General features: G+C 41.9%; 1 protein-coding gene across 3 annotated transcripts in view; it reads right to left on the bottom strand.

Annotated features, from left to right (window-relative positions):
- tll1 (tolloid-like 1) overlaps nt 1–18,670 on the bottom strand; it is a 69,058-nt gene that overhangs the window by 26,710 nt on the left and 23,678 nt on the right. For all 3 annotated transcript variants that reach the window (XM_085409556.1, XM_085409557.1, XM_085409558.1), the window contains exons 3-9: nt 9,622–9,744; nt 9,368–9,448; nt 7,138–7,311; nt 6,925–7,042; nt 4,059–4,237; nt 3,392–3,497; nt 2,098–2,222 (exon numbers count right to left, since the gene is read on the bottom strand). In XM_085409556.1, the coding sequence (XP_085265682.1) occupies nt 2,098–2,222; nt 3,392–3,497; nt 4,059–4,237; nt 6,925–7,042; nt 7,138–7,311; nt 9,368–9,448; nt 9,622–9,744 (906 nt within the window). The remainder of the gene's footprint in view (nt 1–2,097; nt 2,223–3,391; nt 3,498–4,058; nt 4,238–6,924; nt 7,043–7,137; nt 7,312–9,367; nt 9,449–9,621; nt 9,745–18,670) is intronic.

Here is an 18,670-nt window from a genome sequence, read left to right on the forward strand (position 1 = left end):
GATCCATGACTGAAAGTGTTCTGTTGTGGATTTTGCTTTCAGATCAACTTTGCCTCCTATGTTGATCTTTAGAGTTATATTAAGTTAGTTTGATGTCTTTTAAACTGTAATATATGTGTGTGTTCAGGTGTAACAGTAAATGAGACTACATTTACATGTAGGTATGGCTCTGAATCTTGTGTAGTGTGTGCACTGATCCTTTAAATTTGTGAGAACACACTTACATCAAATGACCACCGCCATCCATTGTGGTTCTGTGTAAACTGCTGGCATACACACATGTCAGATCTCACACGTCTTAAGTAGGCCCGAGTGACAAATTTCACATTAGTTGGCTGAATTATCTGACACGTCATAGACTTGGGGATGAAACACATTTGAATTCATCAATCCATAAGAACTGTTACCACTGACTTTCATTCCGGTTCTTGTGTAATTTGGCAAACATCAGCCTTTTCTCTCCATTTTCCTTCCTTAAGAATGGCTTCCTGACAGCCATCCTTCAACTGAGAGCATTTCTGGTGAGACTGGGTAGATGGATCAACTAAAAGTCCAGCTGCAGGTCCCGTGTCAGCTCTTCGCTGGATTGTTTATATTACTATTTAGTGAATCCATGAGTTTCAGATACTTTTTTTTCATTTTCTTTTTCTGTCCTCTACTTATTCAGTTTCCTCAAATTATTTAGGGACACACTGCAGAGCAAGTTTTCAGCTTATGTTTTTAATTAGCACGTTATTAGTGCAAAAATACTATTTTATGCCTTAAAACACAATCTGAACTCAAACTGTGTTATCATTGGCGTTTCTTCATAGATTGAAATAAAGACATGGGACATTTGCAAAGGCACATTTTTATGCTTAAATGATTAATAGATCAGTTTTAAGTGAATTAACCAACACAATTCCTCTGAAAATGGTCAGGTACACAGACTGGACTAAAAATGAGTTGTTAAAAAGCAGCTAATGTCCAATAAAATAAATCTTTGAAAGAAATTAAAAATAATTTTAAATTATTTTTTAAATAAAAAAATATTTAATTTTCTAATTTCTCCTTAAACTGGCTCCTTGAAAGCAAAATGCAAAGAAATGAAGAGCAAATCACAACTTTTCCACAGTACTGCATATGTCAGCAGTAATATAGTAACAGAATACATACATTAATAAAATAAAACTGTGGTTTTATTTAAATATGTTATTTATTGTGTCCCACACTCCGTAGATCATGAAGCACAGAGCTTATTGTGTTCAGTGTTCAGTTATTCAGCCAACTACTCCACAGTACCTTCATCACATACCTCCTATAGCTGAAGTTTGCCTGCATACATGGCTGGACTTTGGTGTGCTGTTGCAAATCGCACAATAACACACTGCACTTAACAGTTTATAGATATCCAGGTGCAAGTGCAGAAATAGGATCATTAAAGGATCAGTAAATTTTACTGTGTTTCTACAATGAAACCAGAGCAGCTCTTCTGTCTGTAATGCTGACTCTTTTGCTTTAGAGATACGCATTGATTTTGCTGCTGTCAATTTGTGAGAACAGTACACGTAATCAAAATGACCAACACCATGCCAACAGTTTGGCATGCATACTCGTCAGACCTCACATCCAGGCCCGGGTGACGATTTTGACGTTAGCTGGCTGAACTGATGATGCCTCATAGACTTGGGGATGGAACTGTGTTTGTGCGTCTGTGTGTTTTCATATGTGGTCAAAAGTAATGGCATCATTTGCAATTATAAACCTTTGTGACATCGCTGCACTTCATTGTGAGAACAGATCCAGATCACATTAGAACGACTCACCGGGGACCAGAGGAACGCCAGACAAGCACGGGCGTGCACTCGAAATGTGTGTGTGTGAGAAAAAGACACTGAAAAAATGGAGGGAAGCATCACATGAAAAAACAAAACATGTTACTCAATTTCATGTCCAGACCCTGGAGAATGGAGGGCCGGGCCGGTCTTACGCCAAAGACGTAAGCAGATAAACAGAAGTAATTTTTTTAGGTACGCGCTATGACGACAGCACTCACATTCACTGACGCACACAAACATGCACAGACACACTGCAGACTGAAAGTAAAAGCATCTGTACCTGGACATCTATACAGCTTTCTTGCCTGTGCAATGTCTCCTTTACTGAGCCTGGTCCGCTGACCAATTGCAGGCCGGACCCCATTTTCATCTCTGGATGGAAGGATGGTGTCGAGGAACATCCCACTTCAGCGAAGAGAAAAGAGACAACATGTCATTGCAACACATCAGTAAAATTAAACAACAATCTAACAGTATGGACAAGCAAACAATTTTCACCCAACCATTGCAGTTTTGTGTTTTCTCTAACATGTGCATTGGAACTGACTGGGGAATGGGAGGGCTTATATAAGCGGGTATGGCGCAGATTAAAAAGCATCCTCAGTCGGAAAAAATGTAAAGTAAACCCATGACACTTTCTGCTGCCAAATCCAAACTTTTTTCACCATTTTAAATGGTGCAGATGTATAAAAAAATTGGAAAAGATTTCTTAATTCTGAAAGGCTTCCATCAGCTTCACTGCATCATGTAAACACATCTGATTTCAGATGAAGTAAATGTGCTATAGTTGTCAAAGTCAACACAAGCACAGCTCAGTAGGGCACAAATATGCTTCAAATGCAAAGTAAATCATAAAATCATAAAAGTTGCAAAGCAAAAACAAACAGTATGAAATACATGACATGGTAATGACAGGTGAAAATAGTTTGCGTTACAATAAAGTTTGCCATTTTCACTCATGCGCTTTTCTAGACGCCCCTCTGAGCTTCATTTGACATTATAAACTTGCGCAGCAATCAGACTGGACATTAAACGAGCTTTAGCCTGCCAGCTACCTAGTGTAAGCAATGTATGATGCCCAGCTGAACAGATGTAAGAATTGTGCAATCAGGTTGTTTTAAAGCTAGAGCTCTGTGTCCTGCTGCCTCCAGCAGCAGCATCTCCTGAATCAAAAGGAGCATTTATGGTAGTGGGAACTACTTCCTGCTGTGTACTGCATGTGAAAAAGATCAACTTTGGACAGGGTCCCAACCTGATTCTCCTGAGGTTATGTAGCGATCATGTGAGAAAGAAGCTTTTGACATGTGGGTAGGACACCTAAAAATTGTTAATTGGCAATTATACCAACGCTGGTTCACAGTGTTTCTTGTTGTGTTACTATGTGAGTAACACAACAAGTGAGGTGTTTAATTTATGCATAGCTGATGTTTGTGCACGGAAAGACAGACTGGAGCTAATATAATAAAACCAAACAAAACAACAACAGCACAACACAGAAAAAGCCCAGACTTTACTGTTAATAACTAAATCAATCTTGGCATATCATAATCTTTGAAATTCAAACCACTGCTTACCGTGAGAAGGTGTTCCTGGCGTAGTGCATGATGCTATCAAAATCATATGGCTCCCCAAGAGAGTTCACCTCCCCTGGCTCCATCTTGAGGAAGTTATATTCCTGGCCTGGGAACCAGAAATTCCACGCACGCCGTACAAACACACACATACGCACAAATATTTGCACACATGCAGATGTAGCAGCATGAGGAGGTTTTAGTTTGATCAACAGTCAGACTGTACCTACTTAGTTTGCTTTCATAAGTGCAAAAGCAAACAGCCTGCGCAACACATCTATAAAAAAAAATAAAATGACTAAATGTGAACAGAAAGGGTATCTTGGGGCTTTTATTCAAATACTTAAAGTCCAGCAGAGGAAGCTCTGATTTGCTTCTAAATAAAGCCGTGGGTCAGGTCTGAGATACTGCTGTGTGATATGATTTCACACCTGTCAGATTACACTGTGGTGCAGAGAGGTGTGTTTGAGCAGAAGTGACAGACTGTGGTGAGAGCGGTCCAGGTGACTTCACAGTCATTAAAAGGCTCATTCACACTCACTCAGCTTCTAGACTGAGTGTGAATTTGGAAACGCACACACTCGGTCTAGAAGCGTTGCTGTTTGTCTGCGTCTAGAAACAACCTGAGTGATCCCAGCAGAGACCACAGGTGTCTAATAATAGGTCTCACCTGGTTGGATGTTATCCCGGATGATGGTCACGTGATCGTCACGGTCGGGCCGCGTGTGTTCGTGCCAGAAGCCAATGACGTGGCCCAGTTCATGCACCACAATGCCAAACTTGTCACAGTTCTTTCCTATGGAGATGGCCTGGGGCCCGTTTCCACGACGACCCACATAGGAACAACACCTAATGAGGATTAGTAGGAAGTTGATAGCAGAGAGATAGGTAATTTACTACACAGTTGGCAGTGGAAATAAGAATCTGCAGTGTTATGTTCAAGTAACAATAAACGCACACACACACACACAAGCGCACACACATCTTTTCAGGATTTCCTGGCCTCCACTACATCCACAAGAGGAAAAGCGGCAGGATTTAGGTACATAAAACACTCTGATAATGCTGCGGTTTCATAACCCAACGCTGTGAGAATTCACATATCGCTGTTCAGAACGCACACATGCACATAGACACACACACACACACGCTTTCCTTCTCTTTTGCTGGGTAGCAGAGACATTCGTGCCAGGCTAACAAATCTGATTAAAGTTATCCAGTGAGCTGATTGCACGGTAAGGATCAGGAGTAGACGGTAGATACAGTCTCACTCTCTGCTTTTTTGGGTGGGGGGGTGGAGGGGTGGAGGGAAACCGTCAGTAAATTCATACAAACACACAACAGATGTACATGTACTGTGGTTATGTGTGCATTTTTATTTTATGTTTCCTTGTTTGTCTGATTTACACACATCCACACTGCACATCCAACCTGCAGGGTACTTAGACGTCAGCTTAAAGTGCCTAATGCAGCCAACCAATCACAGAACACGAGCAAGTGACATCACCAGTTAACACATAGATATTTTCCTCACCTGCTGGTTTTTACATTTAAAAGCAACCTCATTTGGACTCATCCATGTATAACTTTTTGAGCTTCATCAGGCAACAAATATTATGGTTTGAAGTATTTTTGATGCTTGTGGCTGCACGGCTGGAGATATCAAAAATGCAATTTCTTTTTAAGCACTTTATTGGAAAATTATAAAGATGTCTTTCACAATTTCAGAAAAAGAAAACCACAAGTTAAATTCCTTCTTTACACAAAAACACTGTCCAAAAACTTCACATATAAATTACAATTGCTCTAAAATTGGAGACGTTTATTGTCTCCCGTTAACTTTTCCTTTAAATGTGCTTCAGTGCTTTTGATTCATGATGCCATGGGCACATTTTAGTCTACGAGGTTTGATACCACAGTCTGTTAACATGTTTGCGAGAAAATTTCCAAAGGTACAGAGAGTCTGCAAGCAAGCATGTGATTGTATTTAATTCTCCAGCCATAAAAAAAAGTGTTTCAAGATGTGACTTTGCCACAGTCAACAAGGGTATTATAACTAACTCAAACCAAAAGAGAAACCAAATTAAAACTACAAAAAAATATTGCAAGAGACACTAAAAGAATCCTAAACTGAATTCCAAATTTATTTATTTATTTTTTTAAATCAAATTTGACTCTACACATCTACAGCTTGAATGTTGAGGTAAGGTTACATTTCTCAATGCATCAAAATAATTGATCAAATAAGTGTTAAAAGTTCAAATGACTCAGCAGTCAGAAGCAAGTCTTAGAAAATGTTATGATCTTCTTTTTAAATTTGGTCAAATTTTTTGGGATGTCGTGTCTGTGACCCAGCTAGGCTGTGATTGTAAAACTTGGTTCAATTTTAATAATAAAAGCTGCTATAAACTATATTAAACGTGGGTGTTGATTTACCTCACTGGGTTGGGCAGGTAACCCAAGGCTAATGCAAAGGCACTGGTTTCTTTCATATTGCAATAAAAACTAAAAAGGCCCCAAATATGTAAATATGTTTAACTCTAACTGAACAAAGACAAAAAAATACATTAAATTGTATTTATACAGCACCAAATCACAACAACAGTCACTGCAAGGTACTTTATATTGGTAAAGACCCTGCACTAATGGAGAGAAAACCCAAACAATCAGACGACTCCCTATTAATAATACTTGGTGACAGTGGGAAGGAAAAACTCCCATTTAACAGTTAGAAACGGATAAAAGAAAAAAGAAAATGGAACTATAATAACACTGACAAGGATGCGGTGAAACCAGCAGGTACTGGATATTTGGTCTTGAATATTAACTTTTGAATGTGTCTGTTCTGTTAACCACAATAACCGCTAATAATAATCGATGTACACATACTGTAATAACTACACAGTCTCTTAATGTAAACTTTTGTGGTGCTAGCAGAACATTGGATAAAAAAAAATCTATATATTGTGAAAATCCTTGTTTCAAAAACATGAATTAAAATTTTTGTTACTCCAAGTCAAAAGCTCCAATTTTGCATCTATAAAACACTTTGTCATATAAGCAAAAGCTGGAACGAGTGAGAATTCTGCATTTTGACATTATTAATACTTGTTAAATAAGAATTGTTTCTAGGTCATTTTTACACCAACTCTGTAAAGTCACAGTTGGAGCTGGATATCCTACTCTTTCAACCATGTGCACAACACTGTCTCAGAGCGATAAATGCCCTGATCTCAGGCACCCTACAACCTCCCATCCAGTCAGTTGAAGTGTCACCACTGTACAAACACACTCTGACCCACCGTGCTGCCACTCGACAGAACAATGCCCTTCTCCAGAATATGAACAAAAAAACTGCACGAACATACAAACACTTAAGCCAAGCGCCGTGATTGGTGGGATGGGGAAACAGGAGCAGGACAGGAAGGAAAGTAGAGCTATTGTTGAGTGACCACATCGTCTCTCTGTGTGACAAGGTCACTTGTGAACTCTAGGTACACACACAATCACAAACAGACACACATTTCCAAACCAACCCGCAGGGTCTGTAGGTGAAGACTATGTAGCTTTCTTCATCTGTCTTCTCAATGAAAGTCACGCATGTCTGTTTCTCCCAGTGGCGCATGGCCTGCTTGAACATGGCCCTCTGACTGCCTGAAACACACAAATTTTACATCCTCCTTTTACACAATCACTCATGAGTGTGTGATTTACTGCTGATCGGGCAGCCGTCCAGCGGAGTTGCTTACCAGTGAAGTTTCCTCCTATGACGTAGGGAATGACTCCTCCAGGCCATATCCTCTCAGCTCGGGAAGTGGCTGCTCGAGGAATACGAGTTTTCACAAACTTTCCATTCTTCCCAGCTTTCCCACTTTGGCTCTTTGGACTGGCAGCTCCCTTGCTGTCATTTTTGGGGAGATAATCTAACAGAATGGTGAGAGGAAAAGTCACAGTTAATTAAGTGTTGTGTTCAAACCTAATAAATGTTATAAATATGAGGTCATAAATGTGCTTCCACAGTATTGGATAATGATGCTTCTTGTTATATTTGACCTTTCACAGTTTGTTTTAAAGGCCCACAGTAATAAAACTCAAACAGACATAATGTAGTTATGCTAATGCAATGCAGCTTTTTACATTTACATTGAGTCAAGTTCTAAAAATAAAAGTATAGCAAACTTTCAGTGGTGCCAGATATCAGTGTGTAGACCAGAGGTTGTGTTGCAGCTTTGTCAGGTCTATCAACACTTGGAAGAACTGAAAACAAGTAAACTTGTAATGGATTCAGTCTCTAGATCTGCTTCTGGTGTCTCTATTTCCTCATTGTGAAGTACTTCATTTGCCTAAACAGCAAAACAGGCTTTTAGGGTTTGATGAAATTTCAATTTAAAATCATCCCAGAAAGATGAGCAAGTTGTCTGAGGATTCTTGGAAGGAAAAGGCACTTTTCTAACAAGCTACCATGGTTGTTACTTTCTACGATGTGATTATTTGGTGCTTCTTCTAGAAAAATCAGCTTGTCACTGATTTGTGGTATGACTTTGGTTTTCATGAGTGGGCCCTCATAAAAGTTTATGGTGTAGTTACAGCCATGTGAAAAAGAGAGCTTTCACAGCAATCTGTGAAACATGACATATTTCACTGTGTCACAAAGCAAAACTAAACTGCAGAAGCAGAGGGTGAAAAACGTAGTACAGCCTTACTGCTTCTATTGGAATTAAGGGTTGAAATAGCAGCCAGGTGCTGCTAATTAAATGCACTCAAGTAACTGATCATGAGAAAGTGTGAGCACCTCCATAAAACCAGAACTTTCGGCAGTCTGGAGCATTCAGCTGTGTACTAACGAAGTGCCACAACCTGGATGACCCCACAACGCTTGGACTGCAAAAAACCCAAGAGCTACATCTGAGACTCTACAGGCCCCAAAGTGTTAAACGTTAAAGTTCATGACAGTTACACTTAGAAAGAGAACAAGTATGGCTTGTTTAGAAGGCTCTCCAGGAGAAACCCCAAAACTTATAGAACAATGTCTTTTGCACAGATGAAATTAAAATGAAGATGGTTACCCATAATGCACAGCACCACATTTGGAGAAAACCAAATACAGCATATCACCAAAAAACACCTCACAGCAGCTGTCACCACTGTGATGGAGCAGTGATGATTTGGGCTTGTTTTGCAGCCACACAGCCTGGACACCTTGCAGTCACTTAGTAGACCACGAACTCCAGTATACAAAAGTATTCTAGAGTCAAATGTGAGGCCATCTGTTTGACAGCTAAAGCTCGACCCAAATTAGGTCATGCAATAGGATAATGATCTCATGCACCACATGAAATCTACAAAAGAATGACTGAAAAAGAAAAGAATCAAGGCGTTGTAATGATGCTGTCAAAGTCCAGACCTCAACCCGATTGAAATGCTATGGCGGGACCTTAAGAGAGCTTGCATAAGCAAAATGCCCACGAACCTCAAAGAAGTGAAAGAGACGTTGTTATGAAGAGTGGGCCAAAATTCCTCCCCAACAATGCGAAGGACTGATAAAGTCATACAGATAATGATTACTCCAAATTATTGCTGCTAACGGTGGTTCTCCTAGCTAAGGAATCATGGGGTGTGCTTAGTTGTTTGCAGGACTGTATAATGTCCTGTGGAAATTCTTTCACATGACACAGCATATCACCACGATTCCTATTGAATTGAAAGAAAAAAAGTTTATCTCACTGGGACTGTAGCCTAATTTATGTATCTTAAATGCTTTACTGTGTCTTTATTGTTTTTTTCTTGGTTGCAGTTGCAAGGGGAAAAGAAATTTTGCTTGCAAAGAAAACCAATAGGCTGTCTAGGTCATTCAGTTCCATAAACATTAATGACTAACAAAGTAAGTTAAATAAATAAAGTCCCTAAGCTCCACCATGCAGACTCAGCAGGTTTCATGAAGTTTGAAAAACAGCATGGGATGAATTTTAGTTTGCTTACCAAAACCAAACCTACGTATTCTTTCTAGCAGAAGGTATAAAGACCCTCTCTTCTTCAGAGTTTCATGTTCCTCGATTCCACCTGGCAAACAAAAAAAAAGAAAAGAAAAATTAGACAATGACAGATCATGTTGTCCTCAGGTGACCTCCTGTTTACTTCCTTCCTTTTCAAGCTACTCTACTCTGCAACTGATGGGTAATGACAGAGTTTCAAAGAAAACACAAGACAGTCGCAGTTAGAGTGAGTCCACTTACCAGACGTGTGCCCCTGTCGAGAGTGTGTGTGCATGTGTGTGTGTTGTGTCAGGTCTATCGTCCTGTCAATCTGGAACATGCGCAGGTCTTCCTCATCTAATGCGATGTCACCCCAAAATACAGCTGGAAGTAAGAGAACATTTTCCAGTTATTATCAAATCCTAATACTGTTATAAAAACTCCTTAAAAACTCCTTTGTCCCACACGCCATCAGACTGTTTAACTCCTCACTGGAGGGGAGAGGGAAGAGAAACAGGGGGACAAGGGAGGGCGGGAACAACTGAGTTGTAGGGGCTTTTCTACACGGTGCAATATTTGCAATATTTGCAATATTTGTTTTTTGTTTTTTGTCTCTTTCTTATATTTGACTGTGCAATAATCACTGTGCAATATACTCACTCAAATGAGCAATCCTATTTATCCATATTGTATATTCTGTATCTATATATGTGTATATGTGTATATGTGGTGTATTTATGCTTATATCCTTACTCTCATTCCCCTTAATGTATCTGTAACATGCAACTTCTTTCGGTGCTTTGCTACTGGAAACTGAATTTCCCGGAGGAACCCACCCGAGGGATTAATAAAGTTTCATCTAATCATCTAATCAAAAAGTGAAAATGCTTGCATTTCTGTTGACCATCTTAGTGCATGCTTGTAAAGTTCAAACACAAAGACCCAAAGCTAAACCATGACCAGAATCACAATGTGCTGAAGTGTAACAAATGTGTTTTTCAGTTTGAGACCAACAGGAGCCAAAGAGTGTGATGTTGTACCGGCTAATTTAACAGCACAGCAATCTAACTAAGAACAAAACAATGTTTCTGAAGTTTGTGAACTTCAGTTTTGATGGCTCAACTTGAGAGACGGTGACCACGTCGCAAGTGAGAGGCTGAGGGACACTGCACACATAGACAGTAGTAACTTAGGGTGGCTGTAGCTCAGGTGGCAGAGCAGGTCAGCCACTAATCTGAAGGTCGGTGGTTCGATCCCAGGCTGCCTCCTGGCGGCATACCAAATATCCTTGGGCAAGATACTAACCCCATGTTTGCCTACTGGTGGTGGTCAGAGGGCCCGGTGGCGCCAGTGTCCGGCAGCCTCGCCTCTGTCAGTGCGCCCCAGGGCAGCTGTGGCTACAATGTAGCTTGCTATCGCCAGTGAGTGAATGTGTGTGTGAATGACTGAATGTAGTGTGAAGCGCTTTGGGGTCCTTAGGGACTGTGTAAAGCGCCATACAAATGCAGGCCATTTACCAACCTACCAATCACAGGTTTGCCCCTTCCCAGAGTCTACACTGCTGTAATTCAGTTTACTTCAGTCATATCTATATAGCAACAAACCATAACCCTAGTTGCATTAAAGTGGTTTATACCGGAAGGTAAGGGCAATATTGGTGAGAGGAACCCAGGAAACAGATGATCCTTTATGAGCAGCACTGAGCAACAGTGGGGAGGAAGAACTCCCTTTTAACAGTAAGGAACCTCCAGGGTGGCTGTAGCTCAGGTGGCAGAGCAGGTCGGCCACTAATCAGAAGGTTGGTGGTTCAATCCCAGGCTGCATCCTGGCTGCATGCCAAATATCCTTGGGCAAGATACTAACCCCGTGTTTGCCTACTGGTGGTGGTCAGAGGGCCCGGTGGCGCCTGTGTCCAGCAGCCTTGCCCCTGTCAGTGCGCCCCAGGGCAGCTGTGGCTACAATGTAGCTTGCTATCGCCAGTGAGTGAATGTGTGTGTGAATGACTGAATGTAGTGTGAAGCGCTTTGGGGTCCTATGGACTATAAAAGTGCTATACAAATGCAGGCCATTTACCATTTAACCAAGATGAAGTACAAGCAGCCACCTGCGCGACCAGGTCAACGTGAGACTATTGCAATCACGATCATGATTTATGAATTCCTTTTGTATTTAAAAAAGATGCTAAACTTGTAACTGAGCCCATAAACTCACAAGAAAAAATGTTTCTGCAGGTAATAAATGTGGTGAGCAGTGAGATAATTTTCTCAGAGACTGGTTCATATGTATGAGGTGTTTTTCCAGAAGCACTGTAGTTTATAAATTCTTGAACCTTAATTTGTACATGTTATATAATATATAATGTCTTTGTAATGTGCAGCCATATATGATAAATGCCACTACTCAAAGTAGTGGCATTTATCATATATGGCTGCATAAAAAACCCCTAAAAAAACAATGGATAATGAAAAATAAAAGTTAATCACAAGTTAAACGGAATATTGTGTTTCAAACACCACATGTACAACAGTTTGTGAGAGTGGAAATGGAAATGTTTGTTTCGTTCTACTTTTATTTAACACATGGGAACAGAAAGAACTTACATTTCAAGGTTGTTACAGCAGGGATTTATTTGTTCTGAAGTCTGATTCATGTTCAAAGTATTTGACCTATTACAACCTCCAGTTCAGTGGTCGTGGTTTCTCGGATTAGGGAAATACAAATATCCTTTTGTTACAGTCTGGGCAGCTGCTAAGGTAGATGTCACACATACCAGGAAATTACTCAGTGACATCTATTACTTTTGAGGTGATGACCTAATTTAACCTTCTGGCAATCAACTGTCTAACTTCCTGCACAGCTATACAATCAATTGCCAGATCCTCTGCTCTAATATACAGAAATCTGTATCTGATATAAACTCAGAGATCAAAGCAGCTGTGTATTGCTACACACACACACACACACACACACACACACACACACACACACACACACACACACACACACACACACACACACACACACACAGCTATCTTCAGTGTTGGGTGTAAACATGTTAATCGTGTCTAATCGTGTCACATTACATTTTTCAGTAACACAATAATGTAACACATTGCTGCACTAAATTCAGTAATCACATTACAGTTACAATTACATAATCACTTTCATTACAAAGGTTCTTCAGTTGCATGCCGGGCAAATGGAAAGAAAATCATATGAAAGGTGTCTTTTTCTTGCAAATATAACATCAGCTCTCCACAAGCAGCTGCACAGACAGCACGTTAACACAAACTAGTCAAGAATCAAGAATGGCCTTAAAGTTGAGTGCATGCTGACCCCAGCCAAGCAGCCAGAGTCTGAATTTGAACAGGTAACAAAGACAATGAAGGGCAGTCAGGCTTAAAGCCTCCTTTACACCTGTACATGTTTCTACAGTATAATCACTGTGGCAATTACTTTGAAGTCTCTTTGCTCTGGTTTCAAACTTCGCTTCATGTTCAAATTTAAACACTGTAAAAAAAAAAGTGTGTGTCCTCATTGAGAGATTGGTGTGTTAGCATGTGGGGCTATGGTTTATATGCATTTCAGGTTGTCTTATGAAGTAATGTATAAGTAATGTAACAAGTAGTGTAATGAATTACTTTCTCCAGGGAGTAATTAAGTAACCTCAACACTGGTAACAGTGGCTGTTACAGTGGCCTGAAATCAGGACACTCACTGCTCTGCTGTTTACTCTCTCTACTCCTGCCCTTGCACCACTGACATCCTCTCTTTTTCCTGGACAAATGAGATATAATCTATCAAGCCTGTTCTGGGGCTACCTCGTGATCTTCTACCAGTTACTTTTAATGAAAGTGGAAACATCCGATCGGATGCTCAGACCACTTCAGTGGGTTCCTCTAAATGCAAAAAAGGAGCGGCTCCAGTCTTTGCTTCCTTAGGAACTTCAAGCTTCAAGCGCTTCATTTTGGTGTTTACATTTCAACAAAAGACAACCACAACATATTAGCCAAGAAAACACAAGAAAAACTCCTAAATCTCTAAAAGCTCCACGAATAAAATGCAGGATTTCTGAAAAAAGGACCTGAATGTGGCTGTGCACCTTCACTCCCCATCCATTCTCCTTTCAACCATCCTGCTGAGAAGAACAGATTGATGTTCAAATTCAAAATTCAAATTCAAATTCAAATTTTATTTGTCACGTACACAGTCATACACAGTACGATATGTAGTGAAATGCTTGGACAACTGCTCGTGACCAAAAGAAAACAAAAAAGGAAAAGGCTATGAATAAGATAGGAAATAAATATGAAAAATTAAAAAGGGTAAATTTAACTAGGAAGGAATAAAATATAAATTAAGGTTAAAAATGAAATAACTGTACAACACAAATTAGAATGAAGGGTAAATTTAACTGGGAAGAATAAGATAAAGATAAATATATAAATTAAAGTTGAAAATAAAATAACTGTACAACAAAATACACAATACACAATATAGAACTATATAAGAATGTATGAAGAAATCTAAATATAAATAAATATATACACAATAACAGCAGCTGTACAAGTATTAACCGGAAATGAAGAATATAGTGACCAGTGTTGTGCAAAAACAAAGTCCAGAAAGTCCAGTGTGTGTGTAAGAACCATATGTGTGGGTCAGTACTGTGTGGTGGTGTGATTGAGAGACCGTATCGTCTGCGGGAAGAAGCTCCTCCTCAGTCTCTCTGTGTTGGTCTTCAGGGAGCGGAATCGCTTTCCTGACCTCAACAGAGAGAACAGTCTGTTGTTGGGATGGCTGAGGTCCTTCACGATCTTCCTGGCCTTGGTCCAGCACCGCCTGCTGTAGATTGAGTGCAGGTCAGGGAGCTCGGAGCGGATGGTGCGCTCAGCTGACCGCACAACCCTCTGTAGAGCTCGTCTGTCCTGCATGGTGCTGTTCCCGAACCAGGTTAAGATGTTTCCCGCCAGGATGCTCTCTATGGTGCACGAGTAAAAGTTCCTGAGCACCTTGGAGGGCAGTTGGAAGTCTCTCAAGCGTCTGAGGTGGTAGAGACGCTGTCGGGCCTTTTTCACCACGGTGTTGATGTGACAGGACCATGACAGGTCCTGCGTGATGTGAACTCCGAGGTATTTGAAGCTGTCCACTCTCTCCACTGGGCACTCGTTGATGACGGGGGTCTGGTAGTTCCTCTCCTGCTTAGTGCTGAAGTCCACTATCAGCTCCTTTGTCTTACTGACGTTTAGAAGGAGGTTGTTCCTCTGGCACCAGTTCTCCAGATTCCTAATCTCCTTCAGGTAGGCCGTCTCGTTGTTATCAGAGATCAGGCCCACCACGACGGTGTCGTCAGCAAACTTGATGATGGTGGTGGAGCTGGTAGTGGCCACACAGTCATATGTGTACAAAGAGTACAGCAGGGGGCTCAGAACACACCCCTGTGGGGCTCCAGTGCTGAGAGTGGTGGAGGCTGAGACATGTCCGCCCATCCTTACTGCCTGTGGTCTGCCAGTTAGGAAGTTGGAGATCCACTGACACATAGATGAGCTGAGTCCCAGATGCTCCAGCTTGGTGGTGAGTGTGGAGGGAATTATGGTGTTAAATGCAGAGCTGTAGTCTATGAAGAGCATTTTAACATAATTCCCCCTTCTAGTGTCCAAGTGAGTGAGTGATGTGTGGAGGAGATGAGAGATGGCATCGTCTGTGGAACGATTTGGACGGTAAGCGAACTGTAGTGGGTCCAGTGTGTCTGGTAGTGAAGAAATGATGAAGTCTCTGTCCAGGCGTTCAAAGCACTTCATCACTACTGAGGTGAGGGCTACAGGGCGATAGTCATTGAGAGAAGCAGGGTGGGGTTTCTTCGGGACAGGAACAATGATGGACTCTTTGAAGCATGTGGGGATCACCGACTGAGATAAAGAGATGTTGAATATCTCAGTGAACACAGGAGCTAGCTGGTATGCGCAGTCTCTTAGGATACGACCTGGGATGCCGTCTGGTCCTGCTGCTTTCCTGGTGTTCACTCTCTTGAAGGCTCTCCTTACTTCATGCTCGGAGATGACGAGCACGTTTCCGGTGCTGGCAGTATCTTCCTGTCTGCAGCCGTTAGCGCCGCTAACACTAGCATTGTTGGAGACCTTAGCTGCAGCCTCGAAGCGAGTGTTCAGCTCGTCTGCCAGAGTCACGGCCGCGTTCGTCATACCGGTTGTTGGTGCTTTATAGTCCGTTATTGTCCTTAGTCCCCGCCACAGGCTCCTAGAGTCACTCTGTTGGAGTTGTGACTCTAGTTTCCTCCCGTAGCTCTGCTTCGCCTCTTTCACCGCCCTCCGCACGTTATATGACGCGGCTTTGTACGGGTCCATGTCCCCCGTCATGAGTCCCGTGTTGTAGGCAGCGGTGCGGGATCTCAGAGCGTCGCGGATGGTTTTATCCACCCACGGCTTCTGGTTGGGAAACGTTGTGATAGTCTTTGTCTCCACGGTATCATCCGCTAGTTTCCCGATGAATCCCACAACCGCTTCCGTAAACACGTTGACGTCATCGTCGGAGCTGTTTCTGAACATGCCCCAGTCTGCGTCATCGAGTGCGTCCTGTAACGCGGCCACCGATTGATCCGTCCAGCGCGCGACCTTCCTCTGAACCGGAACTTCCTGTTTCAGCCTTTGTTTGTATTTTGGCATGAGGAAGATGGCGGCGTGATCAGATTTGCCAAACGGGGGGCGGGATTGTGCCTTGTAGCCGTCCTTGACCGTAGTGTAGCAGTGGTCCAGTGTCCTTTCACCCCTGGTGGGGCAGGTGATGTGTTGATAAAAGTTCGGCGCTGCGCGTTTGAGGTTGGCGCTATTAAAGTCCCCCGTCACAATAAGCGCAGCGTCCCGGTGTTGTGTCTGGTGCTGTGTGAGTGCCTCATGCAGCTCGCATAAGGCGGTGACCGTGTCCGCTTGTGGTGGAATATAAACGGCACTTACAATGACCGATGTAAATTCCCGAGGTAGATAAAAAGGACGACACATGATGGACAGTAGTTCCAGATTTGGTGTGCAGGAGCGTGTGAGAGGAACAACGTTCGCACTGTTGCACCAGTTGTTGTTCACCATTAAACACACGCCGCCTCCCCTTGACTTCCCCGAGTCCCGTGTCCTGTCCATGCGGTGAACCGAGAAGAACTCGGCCGGCTGGATGGCGTGGTCCGGCACCGCTGGGTTCAGCCATGTCTCGGTGAAGCAGAGGAGATTGCAGTCCCGAATGTCTCTCTGGAACTTTATCCTGGCCCTGAGGTCGTCAAGCTTGTTCTCCAGTGACTGGACGTTGGCGAGCAGGATGCTAGGCAGAGGTGTGCGGTGTGCACGAGCTCTCAGCCTGTTCCTGACGCTGGCTCGCTTCCCTCTAGGCCGCCCCCGCTTCCCTTTGTTCTCCCTCGAGATCTCACTCGGCCAGCTCGGATCCGGAGTTAAAAACTTCGAATTGTGAGTACATTGTATACCAATAGAAACAAGAGTGTCACTGTCATACCTAATGTACCCAATGGTGATGATTTTGCCGATTTAGAAACGCTGAAAACTAACTTAAAAAACAAAGACAAAGAAAAAGTGGTCGGAGCAGTCGTGACGGCAGCCGACCTCACCGGCGCCATCTTATAGCGCCGGTGTTGATGTTGATGATGTTGATGTTGTATGTTGATGTTGATGATGCTGACATTAAAAAGCAGTCCAAAAAGCTGTTTTTGCTTCATTTTTTGATATATTAATGAGAAAACATGAAGTGTAATCATTTCAGGGTGACCCTGAAAACAGATAAAAAATGTGCATGCTTAAAAAAATCATCATTTATCTATGTTTGTACATGAAAAGGACAAATCAAAAACTTAAACAGAACTTTTGGTCCAACATCACTGTCAGGGAGCACGCTGCTTCGATTTTTCAAATGTCAGGTCTACAGGCGAGCTGCAGTGATACCTTGATACCTTTGAGAAGCTACACGGTGGCAAAAACAGCTGCACTGCACGTACTGTAATAGACCTTCCCTCCTCAGTCTCTTCATCACCTCAGTCCAACACACACACATACACATAGACACACACGTAAACACAATTACCCCGCTAGCTTGTAACAATGGACAACTGAACGATAGTCATCTCTGAGTGATTAGCTGAGCTGAGTTATTGGCCTCCACAGGGATTCAAGACACTAATACACTAACAATGGCACGGGAGAAGATTGTCATTTAGCTAATCGGGATTGCCGCTAAAGGAAAGGGGGTCAGGGTGCCATTGTGCTCAACTCGGCACTATTGTTACAGAGAAGAGCAAACCACGGCGTCCATAGATTTATGAATAACAACATCAGATGCAGTCTGGGAGTGTGTTTGGCTCAGTGGTGTTTTATATTTTGCTTAGATTGGAAGGATAGCAATCTAAATTAGAGCTGGATGTGAAGCAATGTGTTTATTTTTATATATTATGTAAAAAATCACCTTTAAAACCAGAAAGAGCCAGCATTTGATCAGGCTGCCTTAGTATAAACTGTGGAGGTAGCTTGAAACAGTAAAAGAAGTAGATGTGCGAAGATATGCATTTATTAAACATCATGGTAATCCCTGCTTTTATTACATAATTTACCAAATGCACATTGTACAATCGAGAGAGAGCAACGATCACCGCAAATGACCAGCAGCTGGCTTTGTTCGCACAATAGTCCAAAGTAGTCTACAGCAACAAAAAGCATCAGACTTCTGAAAGTCTGAAAAATTAATTATTTTCAGTCTTTCTTTAATTAATCTTTCATGATTCACTAAGTCTGACTCTAACTTTGAGCTACAGGTGGTGGTTGCTACTGGGTTCGTGCTGAGCTCCACAGAGATGACCAACCAGTTTTTGGTATTTTAATGAGGGTAGTACGTCACACAGCTTGTGCACAGTTCAGCTTGGAAAGAGATTTGTTTAGGAAAATCCATTCTTCATTTGTCATGAATGGTACTAATCAAACTTCTCGCTGTCATTTTTCGAGTATTTGCAGCTCTGTTATTTATGCAAGAGCGAATGCAAAACAGAATCTGCTATCCCTTTAAATATATTTTTTCCCTGGGCATTTTATAACGAGAGTCTGGATTGGATTAATCCCTGGTTGAAAGGAAAACCATTTAAAAACATATATAAAAAGAGGTTTAATACTATGTGAAAAGGCTGATCTGGGTGCGACTTTGACACATAAAGTCGCAAAAACAGCACAATTACACCAGCACGTTTTTAAAGATGTGGTCTGGATAGTCCTATTAGAATTGTTATTTCTGACGCTAAATTGCTGTGGGTGAC

The sequence above is a fragment of the Rhamphochromis longiceps genome, linkage group LG6 (assembly GCF_057381845.1).
Source record: "Rhamphochromis longiceps isolate RC_006_pf linkage group LG6, R_longiceps_female_GT1.1, whole genome shotgun sequence".
Classification (NCBI taxonomy): domain Eukaryota; kingdom Metazoa; phylum Chordata; class Actinopteri; order Cichliformes; family Cichlidae; genus Rhamphochromis; species Rhamphochromis longiceps.